The sequence below is a fragment of the Equus asinus genome, chromosome 1 (assembly GCF_041296235.1).
Source record: "Equus asinus isolate D_3611 breed Donkey chromosome 1, EquAss-T2T_v2, whole genome shotgun sequence".
Lineage (NCBI taxonomy): Eukaryota > Metazoa > Chordata > Mammalia > Perissodactyla > Equidae > Equus > Equus asinus.
In genome coordinates, this window is record NC_091790.1 from 133,916,129 (window position 1) to 133,944,102 (window position 27,974).

General features: G+C 38.4%; 1 protein-coding gene and 1 long non-coding RNA gene across 4 annotated transcripts in view; one reads left to right on the plus strand and one right to left on the minus strand.

Moving 5' to 3' along the window:
• Nucleotides 1–583: 583 nt before the first annotated feature.
• On the plus strand, nt 584–27,228 carry STEAP2 (STEAP2 metalloreductase). Of its 3 annotated transcripts, XM_044767590.2 has the most exons (7): nt 628–908; nt 9,573–9,640; nt 13,084–13,208; nt 13,450–13,974; nt 16,568–17,095; nt 19,883–20,047; nt 22,245–27,228. In XM_044767590.2, exons 4-7 carry the CDS (start codon nt 13,483–13,485, stop codon nt 22,530–22,532), a joined length of 1,473 nt encoding a protein of 490 aa, XP_044623525.1. In that variant the 5' UTR covers nt 628–908; nt 9,573–9,640; nt 13,084–13,208; nt 13,450–13,482; the 3' UTR covers nt 22,533–27,228. The 3 variants fall into 3 exon arrangements, with proteins under 3 accessions (XP_044623521.1, XP_044623525.1, XP_044623533.1); XM_044767586.2 differs by lacking the exon at nt 9,573–9,640 and having other exon boundaries at nt 584–908; XM_044767598.2 differs by lacking the exon at nt 9,573–9,640 and having other exon boundaries at nt 908–1,040.
• The window catches only part of LOC123284716 (uncharacterized), a 29,918-nt gene continuing 5,115 nt past the window's right edge, over nt 3,172–27,974 (minus strand). The window contains exons 2-3 of the long non-coding RNA XR_006526002.2: nt 17,545–17,761; nt 3,172–3,579 (exon numbers count right to left, since the gene is read on the minus strand). This is a non-coding gene — a long non-coding RNA (uncharacterized lncRNA). The remainder of the gene's footprint in view (nt 3,580–17,544; nt 17,762–27,974) is intronic.

The window sequence follows — 27,974 nt, forward strand, 5'->3', positions numbered from 1 at the left end:
CCAAAGCTGACGCTGCACCAGGGAAGCAGCGAAGGTCAAAGTCAACACACTGATCTACAGTCCGCCGGCTGTGAGGGTCCTCCTATCCCAGGGAGTTTGAAAATGTGGTTCACGAAATGGGCATTTCTGAACAATTTATTCCAAGGACACAATCCAGCCAAGAGCTGGTTTTGGGGAGGAGTGGTGAGACAGAACACGTACAGGAGAAAAAGAGCAGCGGTCAGGAGAGAAGGGAAGAGGGAATGGGGCGGGGGGTGAGGGGGCGTAATAAAAAACAAAGTCTAGAGTGGAAAGACGAGACAGCACAAAGGCAGTGGAGTAGAAAAGTAGGCTTGATTTTTCTAGAACTGCTTCAAAAGGAATCCTGGGGGAGCCCTGCAGGTGGGCGCAGGCGAGGAGACGATACTCAGCTGCTCCCAGCAGGGCGAGGGGTGCTCGAAACTGTGGAGCCGCGCAGTCGGGGCTCCCCGCGGCACTACTCGCCCCCCTCGGCACTCCTCGTCGTCCCCAGCTCTCCCCACGCGCTCCTCTGACCCCTCCGATCTCCCCGACGCCACCCCGCGCTCCAGGGATCTCCCTGCTCGCCCGCCAGGCCAACCAGCCGGCGAGCCCGGGCGGCCCGGCGCCCTCCCTGCGCGCAGCCCCCAGCGGCGCGTCACTGCGCGGCCGCCACGGCGCGCCACTCGCCCCCCCCCCCCTCCTCCTCCTCCTCCTCCTCGCCGGCTCTACGCGATCCCGCTCGGGGAGGCAGGGAAGCAGCCGGAGCGCGACCGCCGCGGCAGCCACCGTGCAGCCGCGGGTCGGAGGCGCAGTCCCTAGGCCCTGGAGCCCGGCCCGGCCCCTGCGGAGTCGGCGCCGTGCCCCTAGAGCTGCCACGCCGGCCCCTGCCCTGCGCGAAGGGCGCGGAGGTGAGCGGGTCGGGGAAGGGCGCGAGGTGAGGCGGCGGCGGCGGAGCTGAGGGTCGAGATGTAGGCGCCGCATCCGTCCTCTCCGGCGTCCCCCATGACCTGGCGGGGTTCCTGATCTCCTGGCACCTCGAGGTGGGACGTGGGAAAGGTGGGGAAAAAAGGTGTCTCTTCCACCGATTCCGCCCCCTACTCCTCTTGGTTTTCCTTGAGCTCCCAGAAAGTCCTGAGGTTGGGCCCAGTAGAAAGGAGGCCAGGAGAGACCTCGTCCCAGGTAGAATGTACCCTAAAGGGAAAGGACAGGCGAGTTACCCTAGCCTCCCTGATAGTCTGCCTACCAGTTTGGGTTCCTGCAGCGCATTTCATTGAAGATCTTCTTGCGCTGCTTTGCGAACAGGAAAGTCTTTCCAGTAGTCGTTTTGTTTATTACCCAATTATGTGACCGTGGTGTGTTTAGGCCATTATGTGTTAGGAAGTAATTGGCCTCTTCTTTCAGTGTCCTAAATTATCTTTGAGCCTGTGTTCAGCTTCAGCCAAAACTTGTTGAAAATTATGCCCTAAAAATCTTGCTCTTAAAATAGAGCAGAGAGATAAAGAGAATTTTTGTCGAGAGACTTCCATTTATTAGCTGCCCTACCACTTGGAGAAGGATTGATGTCAGTTTTTACTCCTCAGGCAGTTCAGTTTTGGATGGAAAAACTTGTTCCAGGCCGTGTTAATTATCACTCATCGCTGTGGGTGAAATTGAGAGAAACAGTTCGAACTCCAGCTCCTACCCCCACCCTATGAGTGATTAGATTCTAGTCCTGTTAACAGCCCCACTTCTGGGAACCTTTTTAGTTCTCTCCAAACCATCTCCCCTATCCGCCCCCCCCCCCCCCCCCCCCCCCCCCCCCCCCGCCTCCACCTTTTATTATTTCTCTTCTGGGTAGATCTCCTCCGTTTATTTTTTTTCCCCTATCTAAGGCTATATTTTTTCATTCTACATCTCTCCCTCTGTTGTTTCAAAGCTTAAAAGATATTTACAGAAGAAAAATACCCATCCTACATATTTTGGCAGACATAATTGATATTTAGAGATATTTAGAGACATAATTGGAATGGCTGCAGTTTCTTTATCTTACCTAGTCAGTCTTTTGAGGGGTAGGGAAATGAGACTATCAATAATGATAAATTGAGCTAATTGTGTAGAAAGGAAATGAAAAGCTTTATCCAAGTCACTTTTTACTGTACTGGTGACATGGAAAATGTACTTGTATTGAATGAGCTTAATTATATTTTAATACTGAAGAAGTAGCACAGATGAAGGCAAACAGATTTTTTTTTTCCCCTCGGCTTCAAGCTTTTTTTTTTTTTCTTAATTTTTATTGAGTTAATGATAACTTACAATCTTGTGAAATTTCAGTTGTACATTATTGTCTGTCAGTCGTGTTGTAGGTGCACCACTTCACCCTTTGTGCCCACCCCCCACCCCACCTTTCCCCTGCTTGCCACTAATCTGTTCTCTTTGTCTACATGTTTAAATTCCTCATATGAATAGAGTCATACAGAGATTGTCCTTCTCTATCTGGCTTATTTCACTTAACATAGTTGCCTCAAGGTCCATCCATGTTGTTGCAAATGCGACGATTTTGTTCTTTTTTATGGCCGAGTAGTATTCCATTGTATATATATACCACATCTTCTTTATCCAGTCATCTGTTGACGGGCACTTAGGTTGCTTCCACGTCTTGGCTATTGTAAATAAAGCTGCAATGAACATTGGGGTGCATGGGACTTTTGGAATTGCTGACTTCAAGCTCTTTGGATAGATACCCAGTAGTGGGATAGCTGGGTCATATGGTAGTTCTATTTTTAATTTTTTGAGGAATCTCCATACTGTTTTCCATAGTGGCTGCACCAGTTTGCATTCCCACCAGCAGTGTGTGAGGGTTCCTTTTTCTCCACAACTTCTCCAACATTTGTTACTATTAGTTTTAGATATTTTTGTCATTCTAATTGGTGTAAGGTGATATCTTAGTGTAGTTTTGATTTGCATTTCCCTGATGATCAGTGATGATGAACATCTTTTCATGTGCCTATTGGCCATCTGTATATCTTCTTTGGAGAAATGTCTGTTCATGTCTCCTGCCCATTTTTTGATCGGGTTGTTTGATTTTTTTGTTATTGAGTTGTGTGAGTTCTTTATATATTATGGATATTAAGCCTTTGTCAGATGTATGACTTGCAAATATTTTTTCCCAGTTAGTGGTTTGTTTTTTTCTTTCAATCCTGTTTTCAGAAGGCAAACTGATTTTTAAAGAAAGGATCATAAATGAGTTAGAAATGTTAGAAAAGGGGTACACAAAAAACTTGGAAAAGACTAGGCCTGCAGTTTCAATAAAGGACACAATCAATACATCAGGAGATGCATTTATTCTTTCCTTAGCCAGTAACGATGACATTGACATAACTAGGACATTGACAAATCACTCACCGCCTTTGGGCCACATGTCTTGATCAGCAAGAAAAGGGGTCTTACCTAGAGACTTGTTACGTTTCTTTTGGTTCTGACAGTTTGTGATGTCTTCAGTAACAAAGCATATTTATTGCATTCTTATTTACTATGCGCCAGGCATTGTGGAGGTAGTGTTGGACAAGACAGTCATGGTTCTATCCTCAAGGAGCTTATTGTCTGGTAGGGGAAATAGAAACAATTACATAAAATGATTACAGAGGAAACTTAACAAGAGCTCAAAACAAAACAAAACTGGAGTGAGTCATTCTATTGAAGGGACATAACAGCGTGAGCAAAGTTCCAAGATGGGAAAATGATTGGCCTTTTCTACTTCTAGAAAAGCATGCTCTGGCTGGACCTGAAAGGATACTGTGGCTGGACCAGAGGGAATAACAGTCAAATGGGATGAGGTTGGAGAGGTGAGCAGGGGCCAGCTCATCCAGTGCCTTTAGGTCATGGTCAGGAAGGTGGCTGTAGTTTTAAGTGCAACAAGAAGCCATTGATTTTAAGGAGGGGAGAGACATCATCTGACTTACATTTTAAGATGATCTTACATACTACGTAGAAGATGACTTGCAAAGGGCAAAGGAGAAAGACCCGTTAGAAGTTTGCAGAATTCACGTGAGAGATGATAGAGATCTGGATTAAGCTGGTGTCAGTGGAGAGGAATTTAAGAAATATTTCGGAGAACAGACTTGGTATTGGATTTTATGTCAAAGGTGAGGGAAAGCAAGTACTCAAGAATGACTGCTAGCTTTCTGACTTGAGCAATAGGTGGGTAATGGTACCCACCTGAGATGAGGAAATTTGGGTGAATGGGACAGCTCTGGGTGGAAAAAGAATTCTGTTTTGCATTCTGTTAAGTTTGAGATGTCATCGAGGAAGCCATAACCATATACCCTTGGGAGGAGAAAAGGGATGGTCTCCAGGACAGAAGCGGACAGACTGGCCTTTGAGAGGTGAATTTAAAGTGAAACTAATGAGCTCAGTCGTCTGATTTTTCTTCAGCAACCTTCAACTTGATATAGATACAGTGAAAATGGATAGCAGGGTTCTTCCAGGACTGGAGTTTTGCCAAGTAAATGTGTTAGAGAGTAAGAGGGTTGTCCTAGTCCGTTCAAGATGCTATAAGAGAATACCATAGACTGGGTGACTTAAACAGCAGATATTTATTTCTCTGAAGCCTGGGGAGTCCAAGATCAAGGCCCTGGAAGATTCGGTGTCTGGTGGGGCCCCACTTCTTGGTTCCTAGAAGGCTGTCTTCTCGCTGTGCCCTCATGTGGTAGAAGGGGAGAGAGAGCTCTCTGGTGTCTGTGTTATGCCGGCATCAATCCCATTCATGAAGGTTCTACCCTCATGACCTAATCACCTTCCACAGGCAGAACCTCCTAATACCTTCACTTTGGGGGGTTAGGATTTCAACATATGAATTTTGAGGGGACACACACATTGAGTTCACAACAAGAGACGAGGATCTTTTTAAGTGAGTGATGATAAATTTACACTGTGGCGTCTAGGATGGGTAAAGGGAAACCAGGAGGAGGTCGATGGAGAGTGAGAAAGTCGTGGGGTCAGTGGATCAAATTTATTCTGCTTTCTAGAATTATCAGTGTGAATCTTTGACTATTGGAACGTTGGAAGATTATTAGAATGCTAGGAGGTAATACTTGGAGATATCAGGAAGTGAGTCACTGAGGTGGGGTGGAGGCAAAGATTCATTGCCTTTGATGAAAATAAGCGAAGGAAACAAGAGACCATGAGGTTCATCCCCATGAATGATGAGGTACCAGAGGAGGATGACAGCTGGTGGGGCAGAGAAGAAGACTGTGTACATACCGGGGGCCAAAGTCTCCAGTGACCAAGAATAAGCTAGAAATTAGTAGTGACAGCCGTGAGTATGGAGAGAGGGTATTATGAGGCCATGAGCCTCAAAGGAGCTGACTGTTAGCAAGAGAAAGAAGAAGGGCTCAGACTGGCCTTGCAAAGTCAAAGATACACCTACCCCACCTCATGGCCCTGGAAGATTACATTTTATTAATAACCTATCCAACTCAGCAGGTTGTGAATGTCATCAAAATCCCTGAGGACAGCTCTGTCAGAGTTACCATCATCCAGTAATTAATGCCCTAGATGTTTATATGCAAAACAAATTAGGTTCTATTTTTCAAAATTAATATAGCACAACAGCTGCCATTCAGCCAGAGGAATGTCAAAGAAATCCTTCTAAACTGAAAATATTAGGAGGCCTGTAGCTGACTGCAATCAAATTCTCTTACTTTGAATACATCAAATATTAAATGCATACATCAAGCCAAATGTCCACTCAAGAAAACTGTGACCTTGAAACTTCAAGGAGCCCATGTACTACTTAAGTCACACTTTTAGGCAGAGCTCATAAAGTTGAAATATTAGTGTTAAATATAAGTCACCAATATTACCATTATTATATAGCTTTAAGGCTTGGAAACACAAGAATTTTAGTGTCAGAGAGGACTGCAGGAGTCAAGTACAACCTCTTTGTTTTCCATTATAACAAAGGAAACAGACTCAAAACATGGTGATTTCCAAAGCCTAGGCCTGTCCTTTCTCCTCGATACTACATAAACAAAACTTTCTATAAGTGTCATAGTCTTCTCAATTATTTAGCCTGTATTACGTGTGAATAATAGCAAATGAAAAGATAGAAAGACTTTAGGACCTTGCTAGTCAGAGTGTGGCTCGTGAACCAGGACCATGGGCATCACCTGGAAACTTGGGAGAGATGCAGACTTTTGAGAGCCTCGCTCCAGACATAGAGAATCAGAATGTGCTTTTTAACGGGATCCCAGCTGATCACATTTGCGTTAAAGTTTGGTAGGTGCTATTCTAGAGCGGGTCAGTCCGCCTGGAAACTCATCTGCTCAGGTCAGCAGAACCTATGATGCCTGGAGAACTGAGGATACCATCACTGGAACATTCTGAATTTTGAATATTATCAAAGAACAGGAACAAAATGTGCTGTGTGGTGGGATGACACATTTTAAGGAATGACACTGCCCTTTCCAGTGAATGAAGAGAGGAAATTGCAAAATAGTGAGTGGACCTTCTGATACTGCTCCTGCCTGAGTGGGAGAGGGGAAAGGATTGCACACATATCCTTTCGCTGCCTGCGTTCAAGGGCAACTGTTATTCTCTCACTAGCGTTATTTTTCATTATTACAAACAACAGTGTAAAAATGAGCATAATCAAGGATCAGAAAGCCACATTGGTTATCTCCACATACCAAAATATTCGGTTGAATCCTGTATCTTTTAGAGCTGTTTTCTATCTTGGCTGCATATTAAAACACCTGATGATCCCTAAAAAAATCCTGAAGCCCAGGCTGAACCCCAGACCAATTAAATAAAAATCTGAGTGGAGGGATGGTGCTGACGAGGTATCACTATGTTTTAAAGCTCCTCAGGTCATTCATTCCATGTGCCGGTGGAGCTGAGGACCTCTACTTTAGTTGGTCATTCCCCCTTGTGGGAAGAGGCAGCTTAGGGATTGCAATTCTGCCTCTCTACCTACCCGGGTGGTGGGACCCTCGATTACTCCCATGGCACCAAACAGCAAAACTCGGGTCACACTCTCCTGTGTGTATGAAAGCTGGTGGGGCTTTCAGAACATTGAGGGAGGTAGGATTTTTTTTTTAGAGGCGTTACTCTCGGCAGTTTTGTTAAAATTTGAATAATCACAGTTACTGCTGATGGAAATGTTCTAAAATTGGATTGTGGTGATGATTGCATAACTGTAAATTTACTGAAAATCATTACTTTTTTTATTCACTTAAAATGGGTAAATTTTGTATGTAAATTATACCTCAATAAAGTTTTAATTTTTTTAGTTGCTCTGTATGCTTCAACATTCAGGATTTCATCATATTGGTTAGATAGGCTGGAAGCCACTGCCTGTTTTGTGTCATTGGAGTGTCAGCACCTAGCTTAATGCCTGGTGGCTGGGGCTCAATAAGATATCGGATGGGGATAGATGGGTGGATGGATGGATGAGTATCGTTATGATCTTGGGTTGTGGGCTGGATTCTAAGTTGACGTCAGCCACCAGAGATCCCTAAAGTTCATAGCACCCAGAAGGCATCAGTGCCATTTGTAACCAGTTATATGGTATGGCACTGAAATTAGGGAAATGGGTTTGTGTAGAGGCTAGAATGCCAGGCCTTCATAGAAGATTATTTGCAAGTGAGTTACTACAACACAGAAAAACTTGTATTTGCTAGCCAGTAAACATAGGTATCCTTATCTCAAGGTCTCATCTGCAACGAGGTCATCAAATGGGGAAATTATTTCAGCCATGCTCTGACCTGCTACTGCCAGCTTCATTTTAGACATACTCCAGGTCATGTTAACCTATGAAAGTGATGAAAACCCAAGTATGCACAGGGCACATTGCTCTGCTTGACAAAGCAGGCTACACTTGTGAGGTGGATGGAGGGATGTGTGTACCATTCTTTGTCCTATACATGGAAGAAAAATGGGTGGGGAGGTATTGGAGTGTTGCTGCTTTAATTTGTTGAAGAATACCCTAAATTTTATTAACTGAAGTCTTTGGGAAATAAATTTTTTAATTGAATTTCTAAACCTAAATTTAACCAGACAGCTTTTTTGTTGAAAATCTTTCCAACATGAATTAGACTGCTTTCCTGTCCTAGTAACTGCAACATAATAAACATATGAAGTTTTATTTTGATGATTTAGGACCTAGAGACGTCCTAAAATCATGCCCATATAAAGGTATATATTGAATACATACCAAGCCAAGGAAATAGCTTGGAAATTCCTTGTTATTTTGAATTAGTCTCATTGAAATTTTGGTTATTTGAAGAGTCTGGTAGTCTTGGAGGTAAGCTTTAACTATAATGCTATTATATTTCTTTTCTGAAAATTCTTTGGTTGGTTCTATAAAACATGAACCAAAAAGACCCTCAGACCCAAGTATGAAATATTAATAAATCATTTGCACTTGCAATAGTTTATAGACAGAATTTCAAAGAATAAATCTATATAGTTTTAGTAAAATTGCTATTTTATACTTTTCTGGAAAATGATTTTCAAATCAAGGTGCATACCAATTACCCAAGAATTTCAACTGAGGGAAAGAATTTAATAATCTGAGTTAAGTGGATTTTAATATTCAGATAGTAGTTGGACTGCATTATATTAGGGCAGTTATTCTCAAACTTTATAGAATCAGAATCTAATTCTGAGTATCAGAATCCCCTGAGGGCTTATTAAAACACAGCTTGCTGGGCTCCACCCCAGCAGTTCTGATTTAGGAGATCTGGGCTAAGGCCTGAGAATTTACCTTTCTAACAAGTTCCCAGGTAACGCTGATGCTGCTGGTGCAAGGACCACGCTTGGACGACTGGTGCATTAGAAAATCACGTTCTTATTTTTCAAGCAGAATTGCAGCTTTGCTTCTGGCATTTTCTAAAAGGCTTAAGAATGTCTTCTGAAAAATAAAAACCTAAGAAGAGCCACATCTTCCCTCAGAGAAGTTCCTTATCATCATAGATATAAATACACAGTTGGGTTTTATTTATTTGTTTAAATACTGAGAGAATTTAGGGATTATCTTTGTGCAACCCAAAGGTCATGAAAGTGAAAATCACCATTTAGTTACAGAAAACTAGACTGGGATATTTGATATTTCATCTCCGGAATGTCTTCTCCTGAGGATTAAGCAGCCATCTCCAGCTGGAGGGAGCTTGCTCAGGGTACCCTTCTCCCCTCTCCAGAGAGGGTTTCTCTCCAACAGGCTTAAGGAGCACTTTCATGTGGAGAGCTCCTAATGTCTGCGAACTCAGTGGGCCCCAGACTCATAGATTTTACAGACCAGTAAAATAAAAAGGAAGGAGGGGATCTACATAGGACACCCAACTCAAACAACTGTTATCACTATCCTTTTATGAAAAAATGACATTTTGACCCCGAAAAGTAGGAAAGACACACTCTCAGAGTATAGGACAATTTGTTAAGTTGAATAATTTTATGGAAAACTCCCTACTGTCCCCATATACTTTTCAATTGATGTAGGCCAGTGATAACGTCCTATCTGGAAACTAGTGCTCTAGCACTCTTAAGGTAAGGTCACAGAAAGCCGAATTTAAATTTGGGTCCTTGTGGTTTTTCAGATAGAATGAACCAGTAGTGCACTGTGAACCTGGCTTGAAGAAGTTCTGTGTAATTTAGAGATTATTTTGTAAGTACAATATCATTTATTTGTTTAACATATATATGAAAGAATGACTTGAGATAAGAGAAAACCATGTGATACTTCCTCTCCCTGATTTTCTAGAGGAACTACGCTCTGATCATACAATCTCATTCCATTTTTTTTTTTTTAAGATTGGCAACTGAGCTAACAACTGTTGCCAATCTTCTTCTTTTTTTTTCCTTTCTGCATTTTCTCCCCAAATCCCCTCAGTATGTAGTTGTATATTTTAGTTGTGGGTCTTTTTAGTTGTGGCACATGGGACACCTCCACAGCCTGGCTTGACGAGTGGTGCCATGTCCACGCTCAGGATCCGAACCCGCGAAACCCTGGGTCGCCACAGCAGAGTGCAAGAACTTAACCACTCGGCCACGGGGCCGGCCGCTCTCATTCTTAATTGTATGCTGATGTGCAGTTTTTTCTGCTTTTTAATCCAAGTACCTCCTGTCTGTTCCTAGCTAGATGTAGATTCCTTGAGTGTGGGCATCATGCTTCTCTTGTCCTTTATCTCCTATGTGCAAAGCATGTAATGGCCTAGATAAATTCATGCTGGGTCACAACAGGGTAGATCTGCCTTTAGATTATAGTTGCATCATTCCTTGATTAATTGATTAATGAGATTTTGCTCCAGTGTCTCAGCACCAGATAGTAGTTACCTATAGCTTGTGGAGATGAGTTGCTCTTAGGTCTCTGTATGGATGAGTTCCACAGGATATGGACACACTTCTTGGGTTTTCTTCTCCCCTCCCCTCTAAAAGCACTACACACCTTCATAGTGTCTACAGCATCCCAAAAAGACAAACGGGTTGCTTTTAAGGTTCTTCAAGAGTTACACACAACCGATCATTTTTTGGTTTGCAGTATTAATAAATTCAGGTCTTTGGTTGGTTTTAATCCAAAACTTGGAATTATTTCAATATTTTATCTGTTTTCTGTCTAGAATTCCTAAATTTATAGTTTTGGATTTACTTAAAACTGTTCTAAGCTGAGATTCATATTTTAACCATTTAAAGTTAGTACTGCTTTTAGAGAATACAGTTATGGATGACCTTTGGAGATCTAAACAGTTTTAAGATCCCCCTATAATGTTAACACTGCAGTTTTAGAACAAGCAGAGGTTGTGTCACTACAAACTGCACTGTCTTAGGCAAATAGGTAAAGTTCTCTGAGCCAGTGTTTCCTCCTCTTAAGATGGGCATGATGTGTACTCCACAGCCATTTGACAAATAATATACATGAAAACATTGTGAACTATGAAATAGCACACAAGCATGTGGTATTATTATATGCTTTAAGCAATACACAAATATTCCATCTCTCAGATCCATTAAAGAGGTTTTTTTCTGTCTCTCATGAATGCTTTTACATTCTTAAAACTATAATGTGAAAAGAGTCTCATTTGCTAGGCCAGCTTCTATTTGTAGCCACAGTCATACTATTAAAGGATTCACTTGGAACGTGCCATTAGAAATACAGTGTGGATTAAGGCCCAAACATAGTTAGAGCAGAGTCACCTATTAATATGTATAAATTACATGGTATAATGAGGGGCCCATAGGTGACATTACGTCCTAATGTATTTTTACCTCTTCACATTCTGATTTACAAAAGAGATTTGAACTTGCTCTGTAAAATACAGATAACTGATAAAGTTTTGCTTTTGTTTCATTTTTAGTTTGAAAGGGCCTTGATCATCATGACTGTTAGATTTAAAGATTCTGCACTTCTTATATTTTGGGGGATACTATAATCTCTACTCAGAAGAACTGGGGGGACTGGCATGTAGGAACCTTGGAATCCTGTGTGTGAGTCTAGTAATCCTTGTCACCCTTAGCTAACATACATGATTGGGGTAGGTTGGTCATTCGGCTTTGAATTGTTGATTGAAATGAACACTGATTTAATTGCTTCAGTTTCCTGTAGTTGCTCCTGATTCCCAAGACACTGGTGGTTTTGTGCTACGCTGGTGCCTCTGACCCTCGCCTGGCCTTCTGGGTGCATGGGATCACTCCAAGGGAAAGCAGATGTTACCACCCCTTCTATCTTGCAAAGTGTGAAATGAAACATGTGTAATACATTAAAAAATAATGAGTTTTCTCCTTTCCCAGGATCTGGGTTGGACATTAAGATCACTAGGTAATGCTGAGGAGCAATGACACGTCCAAAGAAGAAAGAAGAATAAACTAATATGAGCACAACCATAACTCTTCCAACTTGCCTTCATACCCAAAGAAAAATCTCTTTCTTAAATTGCTTACATGCACCCAAATGACACATGCCTTAGCTAGACTGCCTGGGTTCTAATCTTGGCTCCCCTACTTTCTCTCATATGACCTTGGACAAATTAATTATCTTCTCTATGTGTCAGTTTCCTCATCTGTAAAATGGGCATGACAGTATTAGCACCTATCTCATTGGGTGGTTGTGGGGATTCAATCAGTTAATATGTAAAGCACAACAGAGTTGGCACATAGTATGTGCTATATGAATATTAAGTAATATTATTATTGTCTTTCTAAAGGTTAATTTATTGATGTATTTGTAGTCATTGAATGTGCTCCATTTCTAGGGTAAAAAGTTGAATTTTCCTGGCTCCAGTAATTTCAAATTTCCTTTCGTAAAAACCCAAAAAACATGTTTTTTGAAAGATTCCACTTGTTCCTGTAAAATCTGTTAAATCCTCTGAAGTGATCCACATCTGCTGTTAGCGTGAAAGAAATTGTGCAATGGAGATGGAATGGAAGAGTATTTTTCATTCAGATCCAACAGCAATACTGATTCATGGCAATCTGATTGGTGTTCTTGAGCAAGTTGTTACAAATATGAATATTTCCGATGTTAATCACTTAAAAAATAATGTGACAGATTTTTCCAGGGAGAATAACTGCGTTATATTCTATACAGCCAAGAAATAAAAGGGGAAGCAAAATATTTCCTAAGAATTGTATAATTTAAGGCCATAAACACTTTACTATCCCCTTTTCATAGGGAAGCTGTCTTTCTCAATGATAGGGTACCATATATAGGGTGAATGATACAAATTAATAGTATTTAATTCATCTTTTGCTATATTTTGATACCTATTTTTCTTAAAATATTAAGTGCCAGGGTTCATTTTTTATTAGCTGATTTATGTTACTTGTGTTTAATAATAAAGTCCCTCACTAGCTAATGGGGTATATAGGATAGTTTATAGGCTCCACCTCAAATGATTCTAGACAGTTTCGGTTTAAATAGTTCTTGTTTTCTATGGTTTTTCTGTCTTCTGTCCTGTGTGCTGTCACATCTTATTACAGTCCTCTCTACCTCCAGTGGCACTTCTGACTTGCTGCCTCTGATCTGCTGAAAAACTGCGTAGTCAGACTTGTTAGAACTGTATTTTTTAAAAAGTGTTAAGTGAAAACGTTGCTCTCTTTCCTTTTGTGCTGTAGTGCCTTGCTGCTCAAAGAGGGGTCTGCAGACCAGCAGCATCGGCATCACCTTATTGGAAATGCAGAATCTTGGGCCTCACTCCATACCTACTGAATCAGAATCTGCGTTTTAACAAGATTCTCAGGTGATTCATGTGCATATTAAAATTTGAGAAGCCCCACTTTAGCACATCAACTTTGTGACAGTTTGTTTTTCTATTTGGGAAACTTTTTATAGCTTACAAATCGTGTCTTGCTGTGTTCTAGGTTACAAAGCTTGCCAAAACGTTTTACCTGTAGAAATGAGGGACATTATTATAAATGTCTAGAAATGTATTAATGTTTGGTAATAGGTCATTGATGAACATTTTATTTTCTGTCTCTTAGGATATCCCTGGTGATCTTGGAAGAGTCCATATCATGGAATCGATCTCTATGATGGGAAGCCCTAAGAGCCTTAGCGAAACTTTTTTGCCTAACGGCATAAATGGCATCAAAGATGCAAGGAAGGTCACTGTCGGTGTAATTGGAAGTGGGGATTTTGCTAAATCTCTGACCATTCGACTTATTAGATGTGGCTATCATGTGGTCATAGGAAGCAGAAATCCTAAGTTTGCTTCTGAATTTTTTCCTCATGTAGTAGATGTCACTCATCATGAAGATGCTCTAACAAAAACAAATATAATATTTGTTGCTATACATAGAGAACATTACACCTCCCTGTGGGACCTAAGACATCTACTTGTGGGTAAAATCCTAATTGATGTGAGTAATAACATGAGGATAAACCAATACCCAGAATCCAATGCTGAATATTTGGCTTCATTATTCCCGGATTCCTTGATTGTCAAAGGATTTAATGTTGTCTCAGCTTGGGCACTTCAGTTAGGACCTAAGGATGCCAGCCGGCAGGTATGTATTTTTAAATTTTGTTCTTAGTTATCTGGTGTTTTGTACTTAAATAGTTAAACAAATGTCATATATTTAAAAACCAAATTCTGACACTCTCCAATGATTATAATTTTGAAAACTTTGTCTGAGTACCTGAAAATTCATGTCCTGACCTTATAAGGGCACATTTCTATTCCCAAAATAATGTGGAAAGCTGAGAAAATAACTTGGACTGTCCTGTCATAACCAGCTAATTCAAGAAGAACCAAGGTTGGCTGGTGAAGACTGGGACACATTGCTTGAGTTTCTCCTTGCTTCCTCAAAAACAGAAGACGTCTTTTTTCTTTCCCTCTTTCCCTCCCAACCTTCCTTCCTTTCTTCCTCCTCTTCTTCCTCCCTCGTAACTACTTAGTAACACAGTGTTCCATCTCCGTATGAAATACTGTTTAGTCTGATCCTCAAGAAGAATGCTTTAGAAGTACCTTTTTGCTTTACATAGATTATTCATAGAATTTTAAATAGTACAGTTTGTTTTATTTTAAGTGTAGATTTTAATCTGTGTGAGGAAGGTAGGAGCAGATTGGGTTTCTTAGGGTCTTTTTTAGTATGCAAGACTATAGGTTCTATCCGCTTTAAAGCAGTTGGGAAGCTCCATCAATGCCTTTGTGGAATGAGAGTTTTATAAGTAAAGATAGAAAATAGTGCACCTTAAAATCTTTTAAAGGTGTGGTTGTGCATTATAATGAAGCATGATAATAAAATACTTTTATTATTTTTGTCCATAGAGACAGTTGATTAGATGCCTTAGAGAATACATTTCAGTATTGTGTCACTGTATGCTGCATATCAGAGTCATGATAACTATTCACTTTCAAGTGTGTAATTTGGGAGACTAGTAAAAGAATATATACTCTCCAACTTTCCTGGAGGCTATTTCTGAATCCTTTTGTTCTTCTTTCACATATCCACCAAAGTTTAGCAGTGATACAGAACAAACAAATTAGGATAAACCTGAAATTAATCCTTTGCCCATATTTATGATAATTTTAATTCTTTAACAAGAAAAAATATGGAACAGTGATTAAATTCAAAGTGAGCTACAAAAGTAATTTCATTTGTATTTCATAGTCCTCATGCCCTTCTTCTGAATGTTTGATTTATACTTGTAGTTTTATTATAAAATTTTGTAATTTATAGGGGTGTTTTCCTAGTGAATTAAAAATAGTTTACTTCACCATTGTCACAACTGTAATAAATTAATTTAGAATGCTTTTCCTTATTTCTTTGACGTGTAGGAGTTCTTCCCCACTCCATTTTAGAAGTTCATGAACATTTGTATCATAGCATAGACTTTGTCATTTATCTGGCTAATGTTAGGTAAAGTTAATAATCCAAAGAGCTCTACATTGTCAGCATAATTTAAATAGGTTTAGCATGCAAATATTTCAGCGTGGTCTGTTCCAGAGTCCTTATATAAACATCTTCAGGGATATATTTGGAAATTTGTTTTCCCCAAACATTACTCAGAGACTTTATAGTAATATTATTCTAGCCCTAAGTGAGATGACCACCCATAAATAACAGTGGCTCGCTCCAGCAGTGAATTTGGTGCTCAACAAATATTTGTTGAATTCTCAACTATGTTACTTTATCTAAGATGTTTTGGCAGTTTGAAAGCCCACCCTCACCCCAACCTGTCATGTCGTTAGAGTTCCTGCAGAAGTAATACCTTAGTCTTAGAAAATGGCAGTTGCTTTACTATTTAAATTAACTAAGCCTTATAATACCATTTTTTCCTGCACCAGGTATATTATCACCACATAAAGATGAAAGAATTTTATTCTGACCAATGAAATAATATACCTGAGATTATCCATGGTTTTTCAGAGATACTTGGTGAATTGGTTTCTAAGGCAAAAGATAAATTTTATAAATAGTACAGCATCATGACATAATATAAAGGTTTTAATTGGAAATTCAACTATCCGGAGTTCATGCCCTTCTTCTCTCTTGCTGAATATCTATGAAGGCCAGTGCTTGCAATCACTCTACTAGGCAGAATCACTACAGTCCTGGAACTAAATGTTGTCCACAAAGCCTGAAGCGCCAGCCCCTCCCCACCCCCACCCCTCTAAACCACTTCCCCCCAGCCCCCTCCCCGGCGGGAGTGAGAGAAGAGGACGGGGGAGGGGCATGGCCAGCAGCTCAAGCTCCGCCCAGACCTCTGGAGGGGAGACCCTACCTTGTCGCTGCTGCTGAACCACGTGGTCGAGAAACCTTTCTTTCCTCTTGCCTTCCTTCCCCCAGGACTTCCCAATTCCAGATCCTAGCTAGATTTTTCTGCATTGTATTTTTATGTCATCACAGGTAGCAAAGACTTCTGTTTCTATGACACTGTTTTAACCAATTAATAAATAGATTAATAAATGCTTTATCTCCTTAACTTTTTGCATCACTCAAGGTTATTATAAGTACCTTGAGTGATGCAAATCCATAGAATCCATAGAATGAAATAATGCAAATCCATCATAATCCATAGATTATGTGGAGCATGCAATCCTTACCATTTTTATTAAAAACAATAGTAATGATGAGTCTTTTGTTTTTGCCACAGGTTTATATATGCAGCAACAACATTCAAGCTCGACAACAGGTTATTGAACTTGCTCGTCAGTTGAATTTCATTCCTGTTGACTTGGGATTATTATCGTCAGCTAGGGAGATTGAAAATTTACCCCTGCGACTGTTTACTCTCTGGAGAGGGCCAGTCGTGGTTGCCATAAGCCTGGCCACATTTTTCTTTCTTTATTCCTTTGTCAGAGATGTGATCCATCCATATGCTAGAAACCAGCAGAGTGACTTTTATAAGATTCCTATTGAGATTGTGAATAAAACCTTGCCCATCGTTGCCATTACTCTGCTGTCCCTAGTATACCTAGCAGGTCTCCTGGCAGCTGCTTATCAGCTTTATTATGGCACCAAGTATAGGAGATTTCCACCTTGGCTGGAGACCTGGTTACAGTGTAGAAAACAGCTTGGATTACTCAGTTTTTTCTTCGCTTCCGTCCATGTTGCCTACAGCCTCTGCTTACCAATGAGAAGGTCAGAGAGATACTTGTTTCTCAACATGGCTTATCAGCAGGTATGGAACATGCTTGTTTATATTATAGTAAAATACTTTATTAGTATAATTTGTAAAATGTAAGATTTAAAATAGTGTAAAATTTTACATACCTTGTAATAGAAATTTTGGTATATTTAGGGAGGGAAAAGAATTGTTCTTTAAACAATGTCTCTGCATAAGAATTATGTGGGTAATTCAAAATCATTTATGGTAAAAGCTGCTACCTTCCCTTTCTTTGCAAAAATAAAAGCAGAGAAATAAAGGGTTGAGTTTCTTTTTTTTTTCCTTTTCCTGTTATGATTGCAATGATTGCTTTCAGCATTGAACAGTTAATTCTTTTAATGTTTTACGATTGGCCATGTTCCACAAAATGATGAGGCAACTCTCAGTAAACATATACAATAATATTAGAACCAGTGAAAATATAAAACACAATGGGAAGTCAAGATCAGGAGACATACACTTACGAGGTTTTTGTTTTCAGAAAGCAGGAAAGATACTAGTTCCTCAGGTGAAGCTTTTCTAGCACAGAGCTCCTGAAGAAAATCTCAGGGAGAGCTTCGTGGAAGGAGCTTGATGATGGAGTAGACTGATTTTCCTCAGTGATTCCCATTCAGCAAATGTAATAGAAAGGGTTTCATTGAAGCCATTTGATGTAGCATTTCTCAGTGAAAGCCAAAGACACTGCACCAAAACAAATGTGTAAAAGCTTTTGCATTTTATAAGGAACCGAGGCATCATGATCCAGTATGTGGCATCTAGTACTTATGCCTGTTTCAACAATTTCAACCTAAAATAATCTGAAAAAAAATTAATACATTCATGTTCTTTAAGCCATTCTCTCTAAAAATCCACTGCTCTTAACTGACTCCTGAGGCCTTGATATCTGCTCAATGCCATTGCTGGTTCAAGCCGATTGTTCCGATCTCACCTCTTCAATGAGGCCTACGTTGGACACCATTTTAAGTTCTGCCACCTGCTTCTGACTCGGCCTCAGTACTCCCAGTGCCTCTCACTCTGCTCTACTGCTTTCTCTTTTTTCAGTAGCATTTACCACCTTCCAACACACTTTGTTTTCCTCGTTTATTATATTTACTGTTGTCTGCCTTCTCTCATCAGGATGTAGGTTCATGAAAGGAGGGATCTCTGTCTGTTTCGTTCACTGATATATGCCTAATGCCTAGAACTGTGCCTGACACATAGTAGACACTCACAAAGCATATTTGTGGGATGAATGAATGAACTGGGAGGGCAGGTAGATCCAGTTTGTAATCTCTGGGTAGACTGAAGTATGTTGTTATTCTGTATTGTTGCATGGGCATCAAATGAGATACTAAGAGCCTTTTTCCACAGAGGAGCTTTGTGCTTTTGACAGGATGTTGGTATTGCTCCAGAGACCTAATGGCTAAGAACTAGCTTTCCCTTTTTTTAATTTCAAGTATGTTTGGTAAACTGAAACTGGACAGAGTTAAGCTGGTATTAAGTTAGAATCTGTTTTACATGAATAGATACTTACTTAAACGTTTAGCCCAAGGAGTCCAACCCTTGATTTATACTCTAATTATATTGTTTTCGTGTAAATAGATAATTCTAAAAGTAGTCCCTACACAGAATACCACACATTCAGAGTTAATCAAGTCTGCCTTGATTCTATACACATTTTCAACATAAGGGAAAGACATTTGGAAAGGAACTGTATAGGGATGAGGCACTTGGACAGTTGGAAAAGTATATTAGTGAAGCAATTCAAGTGGGTAAATATCTGCATTTGGTAGGGCTTTATCCTCAGGGAAATCTCAGTGTTCCGGGGAAAAGAAGATAAGAAGAAAGAGATAAATCCAACATATAAATATTCTTCATGTGAGAGGAAGATACAGATGTAGACTAGAAATTCCCTTCCTGGATTCTAAGTTGAACTAAGGTCAGAATGTACATTCAACCAAGTGTCAACAAAAAATATCTAGAATACAAGAATTTAGTTAGGAAAGCTTTATTGCTCATACAGTTGCAAACCAGGGAGACATGGCCTTCAGCAAACCAAAAGTATGTTGTGGGAGAACAAAAAAAGGGGACTGCCTTTATAGAAAAAGTTCCCACCCAGGTTCCCACTCAGGTCCACTTATGCAAATGAAGGATGCAAGCCAGCTTTGTCCTGATTGGTTGGGGCAGGTCCCAGTTTTATTGGTTAGCTCCAGGTGGCTGTTAGGGGCTTTTGCACAATTGGGAACTTCGGCAGAATCAAAGCGAGTGCTTGGGTTTTTTTGCGGGGGAACAGAGTATGTGACTGCCTCCTGGTCCTGTCATGGCCACTTGACTCCATTTTGGTTTTAGGTCTTGGTTAGCCACACAGAGTCCATATGGTTCTCAGGGCTCTTTTTGCTTTTATTTTATTCCACACAAGTTTAAACCAACTTGTAAAAGTACCTCAAAACTAAGTCTTAACTGCCAACACTTCTTTGGTGTTATCCTGGAACCAACCGCTGGGCATTTCGTGGCGTCGGGACTCCAGAGTCCCTGTAACCAGGATGTATTACAAATGGAACGACAGGTTTACCCAGTCTTCTCACATGTATGCAAGAAAGGAGAAAAAATCTTAGTCTCTTTTTGATTAACTCTCCCTTCTCTTTCCCCCACACCTAAAATAATACCATCCAGTAACAGGTTCTCCATAACAGTTTGTTAAATTGAACTAATACAACTTAAATATGCCCATATAAGACATATTCTTAGTCCAAGACTGAACTCTGTGCTGAATCAGTTAATGTTCTACCAAATAAAGGAAATTCATGTTTGCTTTCTTGTTAGGTTCATGCAAATATTGAAAACTCTTGGAATGAAGAAGAAGTTTGGAGAATTGAAATGTATATCTCCTTTGGCATAATGAGTCTTGGCTTACTTTCCCTCCTGGCAGTCACCTCCATCCCTTCAGTGAGCAATGCTTTAAACTGGAGAGAATTCAGTTTTATTCAAGTATGTGGGGTTTTGTTTGGTGAGAGATTGGGTGGCACAGAATTTAAGTGTTAGGTACAGTTCAGTTTCAATATGCTTCTTATAAGAGTGCCTTTGGGGCTATGTTTAGGTATTTAGCTCAGTGAACACACATTGCTGGAGGCCACGTTGGACTGACCATTCTGGTTTCGTACGTGAAAGACCAGCAGAGGATCCTACTGGAAGGCATTGATAGCTCTGCCTACTATGTTATGGATAAAAGCTATTTTAAAAAGAAAAAGAATGAAAGCAGGGGATGAGTGAATTTAGATCAAGTTTAATGCCAAAAGTCAATTTATTAGTAGCCAGATGAATGAAGATTTTATATTTTGAGTCATTTTGATCTCTCCAGAAAAATCTCATTAAATTTAAGTGGCGAGAAGGTCAGTCTGAATATTTTAAAAGAAATGTGTGTGTGTACAAACACAAGCACAAGCAGTGGCAAACTAGGTAACTAGCTTAATGGATTATGACAAGCAACTAGCCTTATGAGTCTTGTTAGTATATGTATTTTGTATATCAGTTGTATACATATGCATATGAGTGTCTATAAAGGGCTTTCAAAACAGCATTGTGTACTTCTCCAGTAATAGCTGTATATTATATATATATATAAAATAAATTTGCAAACTTTAAAAATATATAACTCAAACTTAGACCCTACCTATATTATCACAAAATCAGTATTAGTTATATCCAAATGTTTTATAACCGAGTAGGTGGATGAGTGTTGGTTGGTACACTAAATTTGGGGTTGGTTTGTTTTTTGCCTATTTGCTTGACCCTTTTTTTAAGTCATCTAAAAGTCTCATTCAAATTAAGGGCATATCCCTTGTCTAAATTCACTTTTCTCTTTTGAAGGAAAGAAATGTGAAAACTTCCCCAACAGCTAGTTTAATCACACCTGAAAAGAAATAAAAAACCCTCTGATAAAAGATGCTAGACAGGTGAAAATTATCATTATAAATTTAGACGAGTAATTGCAAACAAAACAATTTTCTGCTAGAGAGTTGATCCTTTCCCAGTGAAGTTAGACATTACACCATCACACTGATGTACGAATACATTTTATGTAACAGAGACCATTTCTCAAAGTAAGCAACGGAACATAATAATTTAGTGAACTTGGAATGCTGACCTTTTAGATTTTAACCTATAAACTACTTAACTGAAGTACTCTTGATAATTTCATTTAACATGGTCAGTAAAGTTACATGTTTGAAATGCTATTTATATTACATATTAATACTATAAGATTTTTCATATTTACTGTCAATTAGTCTATGTGTGTGTGCGTACCCATGAGAATGCTCTTCAGCATTTAATTTTATTATATATGTATGTGTGTACACACATATACTTTTTTTTGCGGGGGTGAGGAAGATTGGTTCTGAGCTAACATCTGTTGCCAATCTTCCTCTTTTTGCTTGAGGAAGATTGTTGTTGAGCTTACATCTCTGCCAGTCTTCCTCCATTTTGTATGTGGGATGCTGCCACAACGTGGCTCTGTGCCCGGGATCTGAACCCACGAACCCTGGGCAACTGAAGCAGAGCATGCAAACTTAACTGCTACGCCATTGGGCCGGGCTTGACATATTTTTTTTTTACTATACACAACTGGTGGGAATGTGGATAAGCTTTATAAAGAAGTTTTGCAGTTTTAACAAACCCTTAAGGAAAAGCCAGGTGTTTTGAACAATAATACCACTATTAGAAATCAGTTCTAAGGAAATAATTCAAAATATAGGAAAGGGCTTAAAGTGACGTTAGTTATAGTTGGGGAAAGTTGGAAACAGAGTAAATGATTTAAAAAAAGGAGTGGTTAAGTAAATTAGAGCACATACATTTAACAGAATATTATACAGCATTTAAGTCATGTTTTCATATTTAATGACATGAGGAAAAGTTTCTTGATATAATAAAATAATCAGAATATTAGACTATATGTAATTTGGCCTTATTTGTGTAAAATATAGTGTGAATATAAATATATAAATAAATATATATGAAAATATAAAAATTGTTTAGTTCAGTAGAGAACAAAGAGTAGCTCAATAATTTAAGACAAAATAGTTTTATCAAAATACAAACAAAATATGGTATAGCTGGATGAGTTAATTTATGAGTTTGAATAATTTTTCTTATTCTTTGTTCCTTTTTCTTCCACCCCTACCCCAAGTCTACGCTTGGATATGTTGCTCTACTCATAAGTACTTTCCATGTTTTAATTTATGGATGGAAACGAGCTTTTGAAGAAGAGTACTACAGGTTTTATACACCACCAAACTTTGTTCTTGCTCTTGTTTTGCCCTCAATTGTAATTCTGGGTAAGATCATTTTACTCCTTCCATGTATAAACCGAAAGCTAAAGAGAATTAAAAAAGGCTGGGAAAAGAGCCAATTTCTGGAAGAAAGTATTGGAGGAGCAGTTCCTCATCTCTCACCAGAGCGGGTTACAGTGATGTGATGATAAATGGTGCTCGCTGATGCCATATAAAGTTCTGCTCATGCCGTTATTTTTATGACTTCCTTTACGTTCACTTGCAAGTGCACTGTCAAGTTGCTGTGGGCTGAAACCTGTTCGATGAGATCTCAACCAAATTAGTGGTAGAATTTTCTTCATACTAGTTTTCACAAATGTCATATTTTGCCAATATGAATTTTTATAGTCAATTTATTGTTGAAATTAGGTATGTTTTGTTTTGTACAAGTGTAACACTATTGTTATTTTAACAAACTATATTCCATAACCAGGCAAAATTATTTAGTTAATAATATAGATAAAATATAATGTTAAAAATACTTTGCAAACCAGCAGAGGTTTTAATATAATTCAATGAATATATGTTTTTTTCTGTAGCTTAAATAAGGTTTTAATTATTATCTAGCTTAAATAAAAATGCATAAGCATACATTATTTTTAAGAAAGGACACATTACATTGACATCTATGTACGGGTCATGGTAACATTCCTATATTTCTCTCCTGAGATAGAGTTTGAAGAATGTAATTAATTGTATGAACCAATGTGATTTGTGAACAATCACAAATTAAAAAGACAAATTGAACCTGAAATTATACTTAAAATGCATTGGAGACAATACAAACTGAAAATGTGTACCTCATGAAAGATTTTGTTCTTTATCTTGTTAACAGAGCAGTTTCATTTGCATATTAATATGTCATTCAGGGAGAAGACAGTAGTATTTGGCCTCCAAGACTGATTTTTCTAATATAGTACCAATCCTAGGAATCTTATAATTGTTTCTAGTTAGAGGGAAAGTGTTAAGTTTACACACAAGTATGTAATTTGGCCTTATTTGTGTAAAATGTCAACTGCTCTGTGTTGTTGCCCCTTCGCCCGTTACCGCTCTGTATGGTATAGGATTTTACTGCTGCTCATCGAGGGATTATAACATGCCAGGCACTGTTCTAAGCACTTTACTTGTATTGTCCCATTTAATATGTACTGACAGCAGCCCCATGCCAGGGGTGGTTATTATCCTCATTTTACATATGAGAAAATAGAAGGATAAAAACGTTAAGTAATTTGTCCAAGGTCACACAGTAAGTTCCAAGCCAGCATTCTAGGCAGTCATATTTCAGAGGCTGTGGTTTTAACCACTAGCCTGTATGGCACCTGCTCCATCCCCATGCATCACATTCATGATGCCAGTCTAGATGCTTCCTCTTTTGTGTAACGGCTTTGACATTCTTTAGAGTGGGTTGTGGGTATCCAAAGATATAGGGAAATATTACAATCATAAATTTATTATTGCTTGTGAGATAATCCACAGTTTGTTACCCTGGGGGAGGCTCTTGCCTGGAGACCCATGGCGGTCCATAAGCCTCTCTTTGCAGTGAGGGACCCCATCAGAGATAGGACCATAGCAGTTTTAATGAATGGCTGAGGTCCTCCAGAATCTTAAAAAGTCTCTGTAGAGTTGATCATCACTTTTTCTCTTCCTGAGAAGTCCTCTCGCCTGCTCAGTCATCCATTAGAGAGCGGTTTGCAGTCATAAACGATTGTAGGATAAGTGGTTAGTTATAAATCAATTCTAGAGACGTATAATTATACAACTTATTCATAAAATTTTTCAGTGCTGACATTCCACATTAAAATTTCATTTCATTCATTTCTAACTTTGGTTAGAATGCCCTACATTTTTTTCCATTTGCTCTTTCCTTATTAAAATAGGAAGTTGCAGACAAGATACAATTATATGCATTCCTCTTCCAAAAATTATAACATGTCTAAACTTACCCACTGAAGTACTACTGAATCCAGCTGCCACCAATAAAAGGACGTTTACTAAGTGGAGGCTCGATTTCCCACCAATGGCCCTTTCCCTGCCGCATCCTGTCAGTTTGGTAAATCACCCATGATTCTCTGATGTTCTCTTCTTGGTGAATTTTAATATCTTGAACTTTTAAATTGAGCTCTCCATTTTCTTTGTTTTAATTATATTCTTCCCCTCTTGATAATTACTTGTCAGATCTTATAAGAATTCAGTTGAGTGATAACTTTGAAGGGTAAACACCTATAAACCATTGTAATGGATTAGTGAAATTAACAGCATATTTTCAATGCTTTCTTGTTCCTTCTCTCTTAAGACCATGCTTTCTCCATTTAATGTGAAAATACAATGAAATATTTTTAAAACTTAAATGACTATTGAAGTATATTGTTCCATGTATATATTAAGTAGCCAATAATATAAATAAAATTATCACTACAGATAAATGGGGCCTTTGAAAATATAAAAAACAAAATTTATGAAAATGGATGTAAGATGTAAGTGCTGTTTCAAATGGTAATATCTCCTTTTCAGTACTACAAAGATGAAATAATTTTGAAGTTCTAGAATAAAAGCGTAATATATTCATTATAATTCTAAATGTTTAAAAGCCTTTCAAAAATGCAAAAATATTAGTTGACTTTTAATTGCTTTATTTTACTATTTCCTACTTGATTATTTTCTTAATCATTATTTCTCATAATTTCTTTTTTTAAATCATCTGGCCTCAGAAATAGGACTGAGTTCTGCTCTTGGTAGATGTGAGAAAGTGGTGGGAACTTTAAAGTAGCGAAGGTTTGTTTCCTAATCTGTATTTTGAGAAGTGCCCCTGAGAAAATTATAAGAATGTAGAAAATATACCCAGTCTTAATCCTATGCAAAAAAATCAAGTAATTTTCTCCTAAGAGGAAAATAATCATGGAGTGAATCATGCTATTTAGCTTTTGCATGCAGACTTCATGTCTCCTCTATTAAGAATGTTTAAAATCATGTCTAAATAAGAATATATTCATGCTAACGTATATTTTTCAAAGCATATATGGAAATTTAGCCTAGATTGTCTCCATGTAGAGATTTTTATTTAAATTTAAAGTATGAATAAATTATATTTATAGGCATTTGTCAGAGATAATTATTTTGTGTGCTATATTGGGGATTGGCTAATGAGCTCCAGTATTAAACTACCTGATTAATTTCTTAAAAATTAGCCTAATCTTGACTTAAGGAATTTTACTTTCAAAATTAATTTGATAATAGTAATTAAGTATAGTAATTTATGAATATACTTACAGTCCAGTTATCAAAATTGTATAAAAGGGCTTCAAGAATCTATCATATCCAATTTTTGTATCATTTCTTGTGTAATATAATACAACTTTAATTCTTTTCAGTTGCCTTTTGCCATTAAACTAATTCATAATAAATTCTATACAGTTTTCCTCCAAAAAAGAGGCTTATTTGTGAAATTTAAGGTTTCTTATGTGATATTTTAAATGCAGAACCATAAACATAATTCATAAGTATTTCTTTCAGAATACTGTGAATGTTGAACCTGTGTCAGTATATAAAATCTGTTTTGAAATAAGAATTTAAACAGTCTAAAATGTCATGTTTAAAGCAATGCTATAAATAGTATAACACACCTCAGTCCAGTGTTAAGATTTATATTTATGATGTGTCATCATGAAAATGAGATGCTCCACCCCCACTTGTTCATAAGTCAATAAAACAACTTCTGGTATATATTCAGAATATGTAATTGCTCTAAATGAAACTGTAATCTAATAGAAATACAATCTGTTCATACCTTTGAACAGTGAATTTTACAGGAATGAATAATTTTTTTAATCTAAGAAAATTAAAAACTAAGTTCTAATATTCAGAGATTCTGTCCATATGATAGCAAAAAATGTTTAGTTCTGCCTAACACATGCACATAGTGAGTTTTTTTAACTTTCCAAATGATTGGATTTCCATTGTGCAGTCATCCATAATTAGGGCAGACTATATGGATTCTCCCAGTGGCTAGATGGGCTAAATTAAATCATCACAGCAGGTGCTTTTGTATGATTTCCAAATTGTCAACTTCAAGGAAATGTTCTCTTAAGATTTTCTTTAAAGGTCTTTCATAGCTTTGCAGATATCCAGCCTGAACTGGTACTAGAAGTTGTCTCCCAATGTCTAGTTACCCTTCTTGTTTAAAAGCTGCTGCCCATCACATTACTCAACTGCCCTTCCAGCTGGGTGTTCCCATGTGCCTGAGTGTTGGCCAGTGAGATATAGGAAGATGTATGAGTGACTTCTTGGAAGTCTCTTCAAAGAAAGTGGCATGTGTTCTTTATCTTATTCCTCCATCTTGCTGCTGGAATTATAGCTCTAACAGGAACCCTGGCAAATATCCAAGAGGACCAAGGCTACATGATAAGGAAGGCATGTTGGAGACTAAAAAGATCTTGACTACTTCATTACTTTGACTGCCTTTTCCTTTATTTAAGCCATTGTAAATTTGGGTTTCTTTATAGGAAGTCAAAACTAATCCATTCTGGCCTTCAATTCTTTGTCATGATATTAACACTGTTTGAATAAACTAGATTGCAATAATTCTTACCTTTAAAAGTTTTTAAAGGATAATGTACAATTCACATTAGAATTGATTTTCCATTGTTAATTATACTCATTTTCTTGCCTCGGTCTTTCATTAGATATTTTGTATCTGCTTGGAAAATATTGTCTTCTTTGTAACCCTGTAATAGATATTTGCTAAAACTCTGTAATCTCCTAAATATCACTATCAAATTACATGCTGTTTTTATATCATTCTCATAGATCTGCCTTATAAACATCTAAATAAAAAGTACTGTTTAATGTGTGTTAACTTCTTTTTTAAAACGTCATACACAAACGGATTTTTCTTATTGAATAATAATTTCAGTATTTGATGAACACCATCCAGTATTTTTCTGACTATTTCCTTTAGAAACATTGAGAAAGCAATACATGTAATAGTTTTGGAGTTTTGTTTGTTTGTTTTTGCCAAACTACTCATTTAGAAAAACATTAATGAGATGTGGTATTCTTAAAATTATTCCATTTCACTAGCATTCATTAAGTATCTTTAAACCAGGACTCAACACAATATTCAAGCTATGTTCTGTAAGCCTCCTGATGGCAGGAACACTGTCTGTCTTATTCACTACTATATTCCAGTGTCAAGTGCAGTATGGTCCTACAGATCATAAGGAGATATCATGAATGTTGACTCATTTTTACAGAAAATTATGTTATTGATCATTCCCCAGCCATGCAGCCATGCCTGCATCCTCTTGTCCACACCCCTCCCCAGCATTGCCTCCACCTCTCGCCTTGCCTCTTGGCCCTTGGCCTGGAACTGCCCTGTGGTCCCAGAGTGGAGTTGCTGCTACTGCTGTCACTGCCACCTTCACCACCACCACACTGCTGTGTTGAGGGGGAGAAACCGAACTTGGTGCCTATGCACAGGACCTGTGGAGGCTCTGGCTTCCCGGGAAGCTGCCTGGAAATGCATGGGTGTTAACGTCATGAGAGTTTGGTTGCCAGGTAAAATACAAGACACTCAGTGAAATTTGCATTGC

Excerpts from the sequence above, each read along its gene's own strand:
- STEAP2 (XM_044767586.2), top strand. The coding sequence starts at position 13,483 with ATGGAATCGATCTCTATGATGGGAAGCCCTAAGAGCCTTAGCGAAACT. Across the intron at positions 17,096-19,882 it reads TCAACATGGCTTATCAGCAG|GTTCATGCAAATATTGAAAA; the intron begins GTATGGAACATG and ends CTTTCTTGTTAG. Across the intron at positions 20,048-22,244 it reads GAGAATTCAGTTTTATTCAA|TCTACGCTTGGATATGTTGC; the intron begins GTATGTGGGGTT and ends CCCTACCCCAAG.